The sequence below is a fragment of the Cynara cardunculus genome, assembly GCF_001531365.2.
Source record: "Cynara cardunculus var. scolymus isolate 2C chromosome LG 3, CcrdV1, whole genome shotgun sequence".
Lineage (NCBI taxonomy): Eukaryota > Viridiplantae > Streptophyta > Magnoliopsida > Asterales > Asteraceae > Cynara > Cynara cardunculus.
Genome location: NC_037530.1, coordinates 18,678,123 through 18,692,690, shown reverse-complemented (window position 1 = coordinate 18,692,690; position 14,568 = coordinate 18,678,123). Strand labels below are relative to the sequence as shown.

The window sequence follows — 14,568 nt, the reverse complement described above, 5'->3', positions numbered from 1 at the left end:
GTCTCACGAAAACAGGCTGGTCTCACATGATCCCAAATGTTAACATGAACATTTCCACGTTAAGGCATGTAAAAATGTTAATTTGTGTGATTTAGCAAAGTGATTCCTAAACGATACTGATTCTGATTCTATATGCTGACTAAAACAAATACTTAAACGTATGATATGTATGTTTTGTTGTAAAATGCATGGATGCAGCACTCCAAACACGAATTGAGTCAACAAAATGTGTGCCCAAAAGACATTCATCATCATGTTGATTGAGTTGAGGTTATCAAAACAAGTTTAAACCCAATGAAACAGATCGGTTGTTAAGTTGGATTAGGTGAAATGACTCGGTTCCGAGGGAAGGGTGACCCCGAAGGAGCAACTAAACCAAGACTTTGCATCACCTTCATTCGACGCCCACTCATTTCTTGCGCTTTCAAACTTATCTGCACAAATTCACACCACCACCTTTCACATGTAAAATGATAGATAGAAAAGTTGGCCAAAAAAGGATCGAACATAGGATGTCCATATATGCAATGGTTGGCGAATGATCGTTTGAGAAGGAGAGTTAAGGTGAGAAGCGTAAGAAGGGATATGGACTCTTGATCACCTTTAATCTCAAACCCACCCATGAACTGCGCTTGATATAGGGATTGATCCGGTACATCTCGGTCCTAATGTGTATCAAAGGGTGGAGACCCCTTCTTACGCTTCTAATCTTAACTCTCCTCACTGGAACCCAACCCTGTATGCTTCTAAACGTTTATATGCATGCGAACCATTTTGAATTCAGAGTCTCTTTGAAGAATGTGTTGGAATACCCAAGAGAGGTCAGGTCACTCACAATGCTTGGAGTAGATGGCTCAGAGATGTTATGCACCCTGTCGGGACTCGGTATTTTGTTTTTGGTTTCGACAGCAGTTTTGGATTTTTCTTGCTTTCGCTTTTTGCTCGAAACCTTTATCTGGAAACATGGTAAGGATGAGAACAAGGGTAAGAAAGTGTAAAGAAAATAAAGCAAGAATTATGGAGATCACATACATTCTTTAAATTCTCTAGCAAAATAGACTATAATTTGAGTATGGTCAGGGATCTGTATTTTAGCATCATGATCAGATCATATTTATTACCTGGGATTTATCTTTTTCAGATGATCTGTTTTGTGAAGCCTCAGTTAAAACTGTTCCTGCGGGTTGAGATGAACAAAACATGTTATAAACATGATGACTTTTGTGAGTCATTCTTTGAATACAAAATTGGTGTATATCACTTGATGGAATGGAACAAAATGTTTTCGTCAACCATAAAGAAGATTTAAACTTCTTTATAGAATACATCTCCCCCTTTTTTTTTTAATTAATCTGGATATCCAACCCGCTATGCGAGCCAACTAATCCCATGGCGACCACCTGCTTTGCAGATAGCCCGAAGTCACCGCATTTGAACCTCCATGACCACAAGGTGATTTTTATTCTTCTTTGGATTTGAACCTGAGACCTCCTGGTACTTTTGACCTTTGGAGCCAAGCTCAAACCAATCAGACACCACCCTTGTGGTTGAATACATCTCCCCTTAGATACCACATAATACATACAACATACCAGTAGCAACTATATGAAGCAAACATAAATGAATGACAACAATTGCAGACTATGCAATACAAAGAGGATTACAATTGTCAAGTTTATTTGGATCATAAAGAGGTTTTCCATCTTTGGCAGTAATAAGAGACTCCCCTAATTTGCATTACAACGATCCACATTCAAATGAGAGTCGCATTGCAAGATCGAAACACCTAAATTAATTCCTACACAAAATCCTCGATGAAAATCTTAAAGATGGTTATGCCATGGGTGTATCCATATGATCACATTCACATAGACCATTACAGTGCTTGCTATATACACTAAACTTGTATACTATATACACTTGTTTTTCCAACAGGACAGACGTATATAACTGTTATAGTCAAACCAGTAACCAAAATCTAAAATTGTTATATAATTAATTGATGGGAAAAAATTGTTTTTGCCTATCATTGTTAAGTTACGCAAACAGTATACCATGAAAATCATGTAAACCTCTAAATAAACAGTGTGAATGACATAAAGATAAAATCACGTTTAAAAAAGATGTAACAAGACCCAACTGGCCACATAAATCAACATGTATCTCTAACTTCAGCACACAAGTACTTGTTAAGGGTGTGATTCTGTTACGAATTCAGAAGTTATGCAGTCTATTGTGAATAAGCCAGTAGAGTGGAAAGTCTATTCTAGAAGGGCTAAAGGGGTAACTTTGAAAAGTGGCTAGAAAGTTGTTATTTGTCTCTTTTTAAGGGGAAGGGGGGATACGTTTCTATGCATGTCATTTTCTGCTTTYTGTTATATTGGCTCTTTGCATGTTGCATTGAGAGAGGGATTCTCCCTGGAAATCGTTCTGTATTTTCTGTTTGATCATAATTCCATCAGCTTCCTTTCCCTTAAACCTTCTCTATCTTCTTCTTCATTTTCCGTTCTCTATCATTGGTCCAACCTGCCCTGTGACCTGCAGGACTCATGGAGACGCGTTCTGTTCAAAGCCATTTTGAACAACAGAACGAGCAAATTCAGCGATTGCAACTGATTTGCTGGAGATCAAATCAGCGATTTCGGTGTTAGATTTGGATCGTGCTGAGGCCAGTGAGTTTCGTCAAATGATGTTGGGCTGGATGAAACAGCAAACCCACGTTCCGCAGGGTGATCCATGTACGTTTTCTGGTGATTCTCCTCCGTCACCAAAAGGGGGTACATCTTCGGGGTTGTTTTCTAATTCAGGACCGGCTTCTTTGTCTCCTATGGGAGGCCTTCCATGGGCAGTAAAGAAAATCAAACTCCCGGAGTTTTATGGCTTTGACCCTCAAGGTTGGATCCAGAAGGCGTCGCTGTATTTCGATATTAATAATATCGCACCTCCTCTTTGAATTCGTTTAGCTCAGTTGAGTATGGTGGGAGTAGCTCAACATTGGTTTACCATAGTTACACAGGTTCATGATCCTCTTGGGAGCAATTACAAATTGAACTATTACAGCGATTTAGCGGCCTTGAAATCCAAAACCCTTTTGAGCAATTAGCTACAATGAAACAGACCACTTCAATTCACGATTACATTGATGATTTCGAATATCTTTTATCGTTGGTTCCAAAATTGCCCGAGTCTCAAGCATTAGGCTACTTTATCGCCGGCTTACGTGAGGACGTCAAACGTTGGGTCCGTCTCCATCGACCTCAATTCGGCCCCGCACACAAATGTCCAGAAGGGAAGTTGCGTGTACTGTTGTTAGGCGATGATGAATACGAAGTTAATGAAGGGGAATTATGTAACGATGAGGAAGAGCCGCCATCACGTTGTTCTCCAATTGACGTACCAGAACAGGGTTTATGTGCTTCCTTGCAACTATTTGGAGCCTGTTCTGCACTATCAGGATTCAGGAGGTAAAACGCTAAAATTAGAAGGTACTATTTCGGATATACCTTTACTTATTTTGGTAGACAGTGGCGCAATGCATAATTTCATTTCTCAACGGTTGGTAACATCTCTGGGTCTATCTTCAAAGCCGTTTGATGGTCTCAATATTCAGCTGGGTGATGGTCATAGAGTCTTCATAAATCAAAGGTGTTGTCAACTGTCAATTGTGTTGGGCACTTGTTCTTTCTTGGTGGATGCTTTAGTTTTCGATACTGGAAACTTGGATATGGTATTGGGAATGGAGTGGCTACGGTCCTTGGGAGAGGTCACCCATAATTGGGACAAGGCTTGGATGTGTTTTACGCATTAGGGCAGTCCCGTTCAACTTCAGGGACTAACTTCGGATCTCTCACCTGCGGAGTCACTTCAGACTTGCTTAACGGCTCCATCAGCAATACATTCTCCTCTCGGGTTTTCCTTGTTCGCCATCTCGACTGACACGTCAGGTTTGTCTTCTGTTCAAACTACTGAATTACAGCAGCTTTTAGACACATTTTCGGCTGTTTTTCAAGCCCCAACAGGTCTTCCTCCGTCCCGAGATCATGATCATGCTATCGTGTTGTTGTCCCCACAACCCATTAGTGTACGTCCTTATCGTTATCCCCACATTCAGAAAGCCGAAATTGAACGTCAAGTCCGTGAGTTGCTATCATTGGGAATGATCCGCCCATGCAAAAGCGCTTTTTCAAGACCGGTAATCCTAGTTCGTAAGAAGGATAATACATGGCGTATGTGTGTGGATTATTGCGCTCTCAATAAGGCTACCATTCCGGATAAGTTTCCGATTCCCATGGTCGAGAAACTTATGGATGAGTTATACGGTTCTCATTATTTTTCTAAGTTGGACTTAAAGTCCGGCTACAATCAGATTCGTATGAGGCCTGATAGTATTGAAAAAACAGCGTTTCGGACTCATGACGGCCACTACAAGTACTTAGTCATGCCGTTTGGCTTAATGAATGCCCCTTCGACGTTTCAGGCAGTAATGAATGATGCTTTTCAATCCTTACTGCGTAAATCGGTCGTCGTATTTTTTGATGATATATTAATCTATAGTCCAAGTTGGGAAGCCCATTTAAGTGATTTGAAGGTTGTCTTGGCTCTGTTACTACATAACCATTTTGTAGTAAATCGGAATAAGTGTTCCTTTGGACAATCCTCGATGGAGTACTTGGGACACATCATTTCTCGCACCGGTGTAGCCATGGACCCTAAAAAGGTGGAAGCGGTCGTCGATTGGCCAGTTCCCAAAAGTATTAAAGGCTTACGGGGATTTTCGGGGCATACCGGCTATTATCGGAAATTCGTTAAACATTATGGCAGCATCGCTAGACCTCTAACCGATCTCACTAAGAAAGACGCTTTCCTCTGGTCTTCTGTTGCTCAAAAAGCTTTTGAGGCTTTGAAATATGCTTTGGTACACGCTCTTGTTTTGGCCCTTCCTAATTTCAGCCTACCCCTCGTTGTTGAATGTGATGCGTCGGGGCGGGGCATCGGGGCTATTCTCATGCAACAAGGACAGCCCATCGCTTACTTCAGCAAAGCTCTGAGTGATCGTAATCTGGCAAAAATCGGCGTATGAAAGGGAAATCATGGCCTTAGTCTTATCCATTCAACATTGGCGTTCTTATTTGTTGGGTACTACATTCATCGTCAACACTGACCAAAAGAGCCTCAAGTTTTTGTTACAGCAGCGCATTACTACTCCTGACCAACAGAATTGGGTGGCTAAACTCCTTGGCTATAATTTTGATATTCATTACAAACCGGGTCGAGAAAACCGAGCTGCTGATGCGCTTTCTCGACGTGTTGATTCTGGTTACTTTCTCCATTTAGCCTCTTCTCCGCTATGGCTTCAAGGGGCTGATTTACTGAAGGAAGCATCCAATGACCCATAAATACAGCGGATTATGTCAAGATGGTTGGTCAATCCACAGTCACATTCGGGGTATGCTGTTCGACAAGGGGTTCTGTTTTATAAGAATCGTTTGGTTATCCCTCGTACTTCCACGATGATTCCATCCTTATTACAGGAGTTCCACCAATCTACGTCTGGTGGGCATTCCGGTTATTATCGTACTTACCGGAGGTTGGCGGCTAATCTTTATTGGCCGGGCATGGTGGAGAGCGTTAAACGGTTTATTCGTGAATGTGATATTTGCCAACGTTGCAAGGCTAGTGCTACTTTACCTGGGGGTTTATTACAGCCGTTAGACATTCCAGAAGCTATTTGGGAACATCTTTCGATGGATTTTATCGTGGGGCTGCCCAAATCAAAAGGGTTCGATGCTGTCTTAGTAGTGGTTGATCGGCTGTCAAAGTACAGCCATTTCATTCTTCTTAAACATCCGTATACGGCCAAGAGTGTTGCGGAAATCTTTGTGCGTGAAGTTGTGAGACACCACGGCATTCCCAAATCTATCATCAGTGATCGAGATCCACTATTTCTTAGCCGTTTTTGGCAAGAAATCTTTCGTTCCCAAGGTACGAAGTTGCTCATGAGTTCCGCGTATCATCCCGAGACGGACGGTCAAACGGAAGTAATTAATCGATGTCTTGAGGCTTATTTACGTTGCTTTGCTACTGATCATCCCCGTAATTGGTCCATGTGGCTCCCTTGGGCGGAGTTTTGGTATAATTCAACCTTTCATAGTTCAACGGGTAAATCCCCCTTTGAAGTGGTCTACGGTCGCAAACCACCTTCTGTCATTCAATTTATTCCCGGAGAGATACGTGTGCAAGCCGTCAGTCAAGAACTTCATGATCGTGATAAGGCTTTGAAACAACTTAAACTCCACCTAGCCCTGGCCCAAGCAGCAACGAAAGCACAGGCAGACAACAAACGCAGGGAGGTGACTTTTATGGAAGGAGAATGGGTATATGTTAAGCTAAAGCCATATCGCCAAATGTCGATCACATCGCGTATTCACCAAAAACTTGCTGCTCGTTTTTTTGGGCCTTTTAAAGTTTTGGAAGGAATGGGACCGGTGGCATATCGTTTGGATTTGCCCCCCACTTCGAAGGTCCATTCCGTCTTCCATGTCTCGCTACTTAAGAAAGCTGTCCGGGCGGAAAGCGAGCAAGTGTTACCCCAAGAATTGGAAATCGGCAGTGATGATCAACTTATTCCAGTGGCAATTTTGGCTTTCTCGTACAGTAAAGGTTTTCCATGACTCTGTTGACCAATGGCTCATTCAGTGGAAGGGTTTGCCAATAGAAGAGGCTACATGGGAGGATGTCACATCGATTCAGAGTCAATTTCCTGATACAAGTCTTGAGGACAAGACTTTATTCGATGGCGGGAGTAGTGTTACGAAATCAGAAGTTATGCAGTGCAGTCTATTGTGAATAAGCCAGTAGAGTGGAAAGTCTATTCTAGAAGGGCTAAAGGGGTAACTTTGGAAAGTGGCTAGAAAGTTGTTATTTGTCTCTTTTTAAAGGGAAGGGGGGATACGTTTCTATGCATGTCATTTTCTGCTTTTTGTTATATTGGCTCTTTGCATGTTGCATTGAGAGAGGGATTCTCCCTGGAAATCGTTCTGTATTTTCTGTTTGATCATAATTCCATCAGCTTCCTTTCCCTTAAACCTTCTCTATCTTCTTCTTCATATTCCGTTCTCTATCAGATTCTTTTTCCATGAATCCCAGTACAGAATTAAGTTGGCATTCATGATTAAGTTGTTTGCATTAATAAAATAGAGTTTGTCCTAAATATACAGTGTGAATGACACAAATTACGATTTTAACCCGCAACAACATATTATCAATTTTTATTTTTGTAAAACAAAATTTATGAACTTGACAACATTGATCAAATTTAATAAATCTGGATAAACTATTAAAATTAACAATAAAAGGGAACTTCTTTGTCTGTCGCCTGACGGGAAAAGCAGCAGCAGCGGAGGGAGAAAAAAGGCAGAGCAAAGATGGAGCATATTCAGGGCCCAGAGAGAGAGAGAGAGAGTGTGTAAGTGTGTTTTTGTTTCTGCTTTCCTTTTGAAATAGGGGCAAAAATAGTTGGACCAAGAAAGGGGGAAAAGGAGAGAGTATTTTGGGGGAAAATTAGCTAAATAGGCAAAGGCACCATGAGTTGACTGATTGAATTAAGCCCAGCCCTGAGCTTACCATTAATTTGTAATCAAACAACTCTGTAATGAATTAAGTTCTAAGCTAATTAAGCCAAAATCAAACACCCCCTAACATTGAAACCAATGGATTTTCCTATTAAGTGCATTCATAATTTCTACATTTGTCTATTCAATGAAGCATATAGTCGTATACCAATATTATAGTTTTCCCTTAGTTAACTGACAGACCCTTGGTAGGAATTAGAGTCTTGATGGGAGACCCCATTTCTTAAACAAAAAAAAAATAATGATGTACTACCATAGTCTAGCAATGAGTTGATAATATCCGGCATCAATTAAGAGCATAATGGTATTGATAACTCTCAGAAATAGATTTATCATGTTGTGCCTACTTTACTGTGGTTTATCTTTCTTTTATTCTTTATTTCTCTGGAAATGAGTAGTATTCTGGGTAAAGTCTATGGAGCAAGAAGGTAACCACAATCACAAAATTGTGGCCTCCAACTTATCTGTCTACTGATAATGTGAGTTGGAGAACAAAAACCTCAAGCAAAGTTGAAGTGTTTAGTCCTAACTCCTAACCCAATGATAAAAACGATGATTGAAGTAAAGAGAACCAACTTGTGTACAAATCAGATAGTAGGTTGTGCTTTTTGAAAGTCAACCCTGTGAAAATCAGAGAAAGGAGACTTTCCCTTATAAAAAGAAGCCATGCTTTTGACCTAGAGGTTGTCAACCGCATGACCTACAACTGATGAATGATCATGGTACCTGCTCCTTATTTTTTGGGTAATATAAATAGAGGTCGAAGGTGTTGATTTTGGTAACAAAAAGAATTTGCATTTAATTTCTACACCCTGGACGTTATTTATTATGTTCTACACTTTCTGATCATATTTTCATTATCCTCGCATCAATGGCCAAAAAACAATGGACCTACTCGTGGGCATGTTTGCATTATTTGGGTATTCAGAATGTCCTATACCTGAAGTGTACAATCTCTTGTTGATATCAATATATTTGTTTTCAACTTTTGCATCAATTACTACATGGAATATAAACTATATTACTTTAGGAGTAGTCCATCCATTCCAGAAATAAGACGCATATCTTGCCTATTAAAACTTAAGGCTAAAAATATATGTCCAACTCAAAAGCGTTGATATGTGTTGGTTCATACACTCAACGTATGAGTTGTATTTCTATGATGTCAAATTACTAGTTTTTAACACCCCTCCCCTTCCACGTGTAGCTCCTTGTAAGAACTCCTGCCACATTGATAGAAAAGCATATTTGTGAGCTCCTTACAAGTTCAAAGTTGTAGGCTACCAATAACTTCTATCATGGTTGTATGTTAATTTAGAGGTTATTGGGTCAGCTTGCTGCTTTGGGATGTTGAGGCAAACCTCAAGCATGATGAGTCCTCGAGGGGGGTGTTTGTAACATCTTAGGCAAATTTCACATCACCGACTACAAGGAGGATTCTAAGAAGGCCTAACAAGGACGTCAAGAAATTTAAGTAAGGGAGTATGTAACAACCCGTCGCAAGCTTGAGTAACGCAAACATTGGTGAGAATCCAATGCCCTGAAAGCCTAAGAGTTCTTCCGCAAGGTTCATCCACAGAGGGTGACTCGGGGCCTAAGATCAGGTCGAAAGGCGTAGTCGATGGACAACAATAGGAAGTAGATTTGTGAGTTCCTTATAAGTTAAAATGTGTAGATTAACAACTTCCACCATGTTTTTAAGTTGATTCGAAGGTTATTGGGTCAGTTTGTTGCTTTGGACTATGAGACGTTACACTCAGCAAGGCTAACACATTAAAAGACATTTGGTAGCTGACAGTGTAAGGGCATATAAATATGCATGTGAGAGTATTGGTCTAGTCCCATAGCAAATGTTTGCATTCCAACTGAAGATCAATCGACTATGAATCATAAGTTTTATTTCCCAAACATGAGATTTGCGTGGGTTAAGAATTAAATTCAAAATTGATAAAAGTTTTGGATAAACAATGAACTTTGTAACAAAGTAGCTCCTACAACATACACAAAATGGTAATTTATGCGTTTATTATGCTCCTGGAAATCCAGAATTAATACTATATGAATGGTGGATTGATTATCAAAGTATAGTCACATTAACTTGTTTCAAAGAACTCCTGACTCATGATCAATGACCTAAGCAGTTAACGCAGTCGATTGCGGAAATCGCAGTCGGGACCGGGATATGCAATTATGGTTGTCGCGGTGGTAAAGCAGTGGTATAGTGGTAAAAGATTAGGTTCATAAAATAAATATGAATATATATATATATATATATGTGTGTGTGTGTGTGTGTTTAACTTAATATATTGTATCCCTATAAAAATAAATACCCACGCAAAAATGATAACCAAGCTCAACTTAAATGGTTAAACAACAAAGTCAGAAACCATTAGGTACTGAAACAGAAACCATCCAGAAAAGGCGTCCAATTCCAAAGTCCAAAATTCCACCAATTAGGGACTGAAACAGAAAGTCAGAAACCGTTACCTGATAGTAAGTGTTAGTGTTCAAAAGTAGAAGGAACAGTGGAAGGAATAGTAGAAGGAACCGATAAAATCACAATCGAACAGGACTGTGGAATCGAGCAGGAATCAAACAAGATATGGAATCGTTTTGGACTTTGGAACCGATGACCACAGTTTCGGACTGTGGGATCGATAATCGTTGCTTTTGTTGATAGGCCAACTAAGAGTCTAAGTACCCCACACAAAACAGAAGCCACCCAAAATAGAACCACGTTAAATTTTATGAAAGAAGTCCAAAATAACCCCAAAAGAAAATATAGTAATTGCGGCCCCTATTTGGGGTTCAAAATTGCTGTGATTAGCAGTAATTGCGGCCGCTATTTGTGGTACCGATATAATGCACCGCTATTTTATGTACCACCGCTAACCGCTATAGCACCGTTATAGCATGCAATTAACTGCATGGCCAATAACACAAGATAAAATGAAGGGATTATCTAAAACACTTTGTACCCGACTGAGAGTAGTGTTGATGGCGGTTGTAGTAAGTAGGGGGATTAACATTTTAGCTATCAAATCATCAACTATAATAACATGTAAGCATTTAAAATTCATAATTGATGTTTATTTCCAATGGTGTACTTGCCAAAATCGTAAGTTTTGTGGTTCAAACCAATTCATGCAGCAAAGGGAATGAATCCAATAAACAAATTGGAATCTCGTCCGAATAATTGCCATCATATTAGTGAATCTCCGTAATGTTGGCATACAATATTATACACATGTTTCAACTTTCACCAAATCATTTTAAAACATATTATTATTATTATAAATTTTCTGTGTAGATTTTACTGATCTAAACATACTAGTAGTGATGAATAAAAATCCTTTTGTTGGTATTTTGCAAAGTGGAAGAGAGCAAATTATGGGACAAGCTAAAGTTCGCATGACTGATACAGGTATAGTTTGGTTTATATCACAGCAATGACTACTTTGTCTTTTATATTTGTACATATATTAAGGTTTATAATTGGTTGGACCAAGTGGAAATTACACATTTTTTTGATTAGATGCAAGTATTTTATATCACCTCTTCGTCATATCCAGATGTGAAGTTTCTTTGACTCATGATCAATCATGCAGATGTCACGTAATTAGCGGCTATAATTCCATGTTATAAGTATATTCAAGTATATGAAGTGGAAGGCACAATCTAACCCTTGGATTTTGACTGTTGACGCCTCCTTGATCTGCTGGAATTTAAGCTAGCAAGATCCTATAGCACATCCAATTATGAGTGAGAAACCCAAGTAACCCAATGTCTTCAAATTACTAGTGTAAACTAATACCTGCTCCAGAGATTTCTTCAAAATATCATCATGATTGAAATTGTTTTCTACTAGGATCTGTCAGTTGAACAAAATTCAATTAGTATACCACAAACAACGCTTGAACTAGAAGTCAAAAGTCCACCAGATGTTGACTTACATTCTTAAACTCAGCACGAGATCTATTAATGTCTACATATTTGCTGCAGATACAAAAGGACGAGTCACACCAAGCCAAATTGCAAAAATAAGTGAAAAAGGAGGAAAAGAAATAAGTCAGATATACTCACTATACATAACTTCCATACAACCGAACAAGAACATCACTGCTTGATCCTTTACTGCTAGTGCTGGGTTTATTGGCTGAACTTACAGAATTCTCATCAACAACCTGCAACAAAAATTAGTAAATGAAACTAGCAAGCTTATCATACACATATATTTACACCATCAAAAGTTCGAAACTGTGTACTACAATACTCCCACCATACCAAGGAAACAAGTATATTTTGACTTTAAAGTCAAACGGACTATGTTCAACTTCAAGCTTCTTCTTTGAGTTTTAGAGGGTAATTTTTTGATAAGTAGATACACTTATAACATAGTCCATGGAACAAAGCATTGATGCTAATTTGCAACAAATCCTATTTCAATTACTCTTTAGAAAGTGACAAGTTTGACCAAAAAAATCAAAGTCTGCCTCTTTTCCTGGAACAGAGGAAGTGCTATAAATTGCCTAACAATGAAGCCCCTGTCTGCAGCTTGTCACAAACCTGTGCAGGCCACCATGAAGCTTCATGGAGCTTAACCCATATTAGGTCCGCAAAGATAACCTCCTTGGTTGGTTGACCATTCACAGTTTCCTTCCCAGCTTTGCTCGGAACCAGACTTCCATTGGTTTCGCCTGTTACACCTTCCATAACTTATCTCTCGACTTTGAATGATTTCAATTTGACAATAAAGCATGTCAGAAGATGAGTCAAAATTCCAAGTAGGTTGACTTTGGATAAACTCATTAACAATATTTTCACATTTAGATAACGTCATAATTAACACATAATGAATGAACTGAATAAAATGTTCCACTAAGATATAAATAAAAAATACAGGAGTACATTTGCTTTGCAAAAAAAGAAAGAAAAGAAAAGTTTGTGGATGTTACTGCCTATATTTTGCATATTATTTGTATAATTCTCCATCCTCTTTTCTAACAAGCCCATGACCCTTCATGTCAGGATCAGACATATATATGATTCAAGTCTAGAACTTGAATGCCTTTTGCCAATTTACACCGAAGTGATTCTATCTGTAGAAAGAATTTGACAGTGGATTCAGATTGAGGAATGGCCGGCGTATGGAGCAACTTCAGACTCAACTATCATATAAAGGTTCCACCTTAGCTACAAAAACATAACTTTCCCTCTCTTCTTTTTGAGTACACATTGTCCCGACACAATTAGTCGATTACAGGTAAATATATTCTAAAAGCAAACATATACACCTAAAATGATAGGCATCTCGATTGTAAGATTCCATTCAGAAAGCAAAAAATGCAAATGCCATCAGCGAGTCAGAATCCTGTCGGAATCACCATCATATTGCAAAATCAAATTGTATTACACCATTCTATAGAATTTACCCTGTATTTCTAACTTGTTTATGTTATTTTTTGATGAATCCTGAGGATATTAATCTAAAATTTCCTTTCAGCCACAAAAACAGAAAGGTAAAACAAATGGTTCGATAAACAAGACCATGCTCTCATATAAAATGTTCTCATATAATCACTAGAATGCTTAATAATCACACGCATATTGTTCTAAAAAGATTAATGAAATTCTGCATAAACACATTCCTCAGACACACAAAATGTGCCCTAATTAGGGCAAAATCAGTGGCACAGATAACAAATAATCGAAGAAGGATGTGCTTAAGAAAGCAAAAGATTTGAATTTACTTACAAACGAGGAGAAAAAACGGAGAGGCGATAGAGCAACAGTCTACTGAACTGCAACGTTAGCGACGCTGCTACTGTTGTCCATTTTTGTCAGTGATGCATTTCTTTATTGTTCACAGCTCCCAACTGAGCACTGATCTCACGGTCACGCCTCCTTAATCAACCACTTATTTTTCACTTAAATATTCAAAAAATTTAAATTACCAAAAAGATCTCATAAAATTTATATTTTAAAAAGAGGTGGGTTAAATGCATCCCTATCCATGAATTTCTCTCTTACATACATCAACATCAATACATGCTTTTTATATTCTTAATGCTTGAATGACCCGATTCTAACATGAAAAAGGGTGCCATTAGCACTCCCCTTTAAAAAATGGCCTTTAATTTAACACTAGACGCTACTTGATGCATTCGAGGATTTTTTTGTAAAAAAATTATTTTCAAATGTGATGACGTAACCTCTTTAATGTGACGATGATTGATGGTTTAACATTGGTTGATACTTAGTAAGTAAATATTTTAATATAAATAATCATATTTATTTATTATTATTATTATATTTTATTAAAACTTAATGATTGTAATACATAATTATTTTCTATAATTAATAAATGTTATTATATGATCTTTCGCATAATTTATTTAAAAAGGTATTTTTAAATTAGAGTGACTAATTTAATTATAAATATTACATTAATTTTGTATAATTATTATAGATATTGTTTAATATTTTGTATTAAGTTTAGTAGTTTACTTATTTTTTTTGTTTGTAAATTATATACATTGTAATACTTTAAATTTTTATTATAAAAATTAAAAAATAACATAAACAAAAACGTGGGTTTTTTTTTAATTAACTTGAATATACAACCCGTTATGCGAGCCGATTAATCTCAGAACGACCACCTGCTATGCAGATAGCCCGGAGTTATCGTATTTGAACCTCCGTGTCCAAAAGAGAATTTTTATTCCTTTTTGGATTTGAATCTGGGAACTCCTTATACTTTTGACCTTTGGAGCCAAGCTCAAATCAATCAGTCACCATCCTTGTGGTTTTGTTTTTTTCTTATAATGTTGATTAACGAAATTTAAATATACTTATATAAAACATTTGTATAATAATGAAATATTTAACAAGCTATAATTTTGTAATAAAAAATACACATTATTAGCTTTTTAATGTA

At 38.0% G+C, this 14,568-nt stretch overlaps 1 protein-coding gene across 1 annotated transcript; it reads right to left on the bottom strand.

Annotated features, from left to right (window-relative positions):
* Positions 1 to 149: 149 nt before the first annotated feature.
* On the bottom strand, positions 150 to 13,536 carry LOC112509757. Its single transcript, XM_025114877.1, has 9 exons — positions 13,386 to 13,536; positions 12,198 to 12,358; positions 11,715 to 11,815; positions 11,585 to 11,627; positions 11,446 to 11,502; positions 11,315 to 11,372; positions 1,122 to 1,177; positions 836 to 955; positions 150 to 434 (listed from the first exon to the last, which is right to left on the bottom strand). Exons 2-9 carry the CDS (start codon positions 12,342 to 12,344, stop codon positions 312 to 314), a joined length of 705 nt encoding a protein of 234 aa, XP_024970645.1. The 5' UTR covers positions 12,345 to 12,358; positions 13,386 to 13,536; the 3' UTR covers positions 150 to 311.
* Positions 13,537 to 14,568: the final 1,032 nt, after the last annotated feature.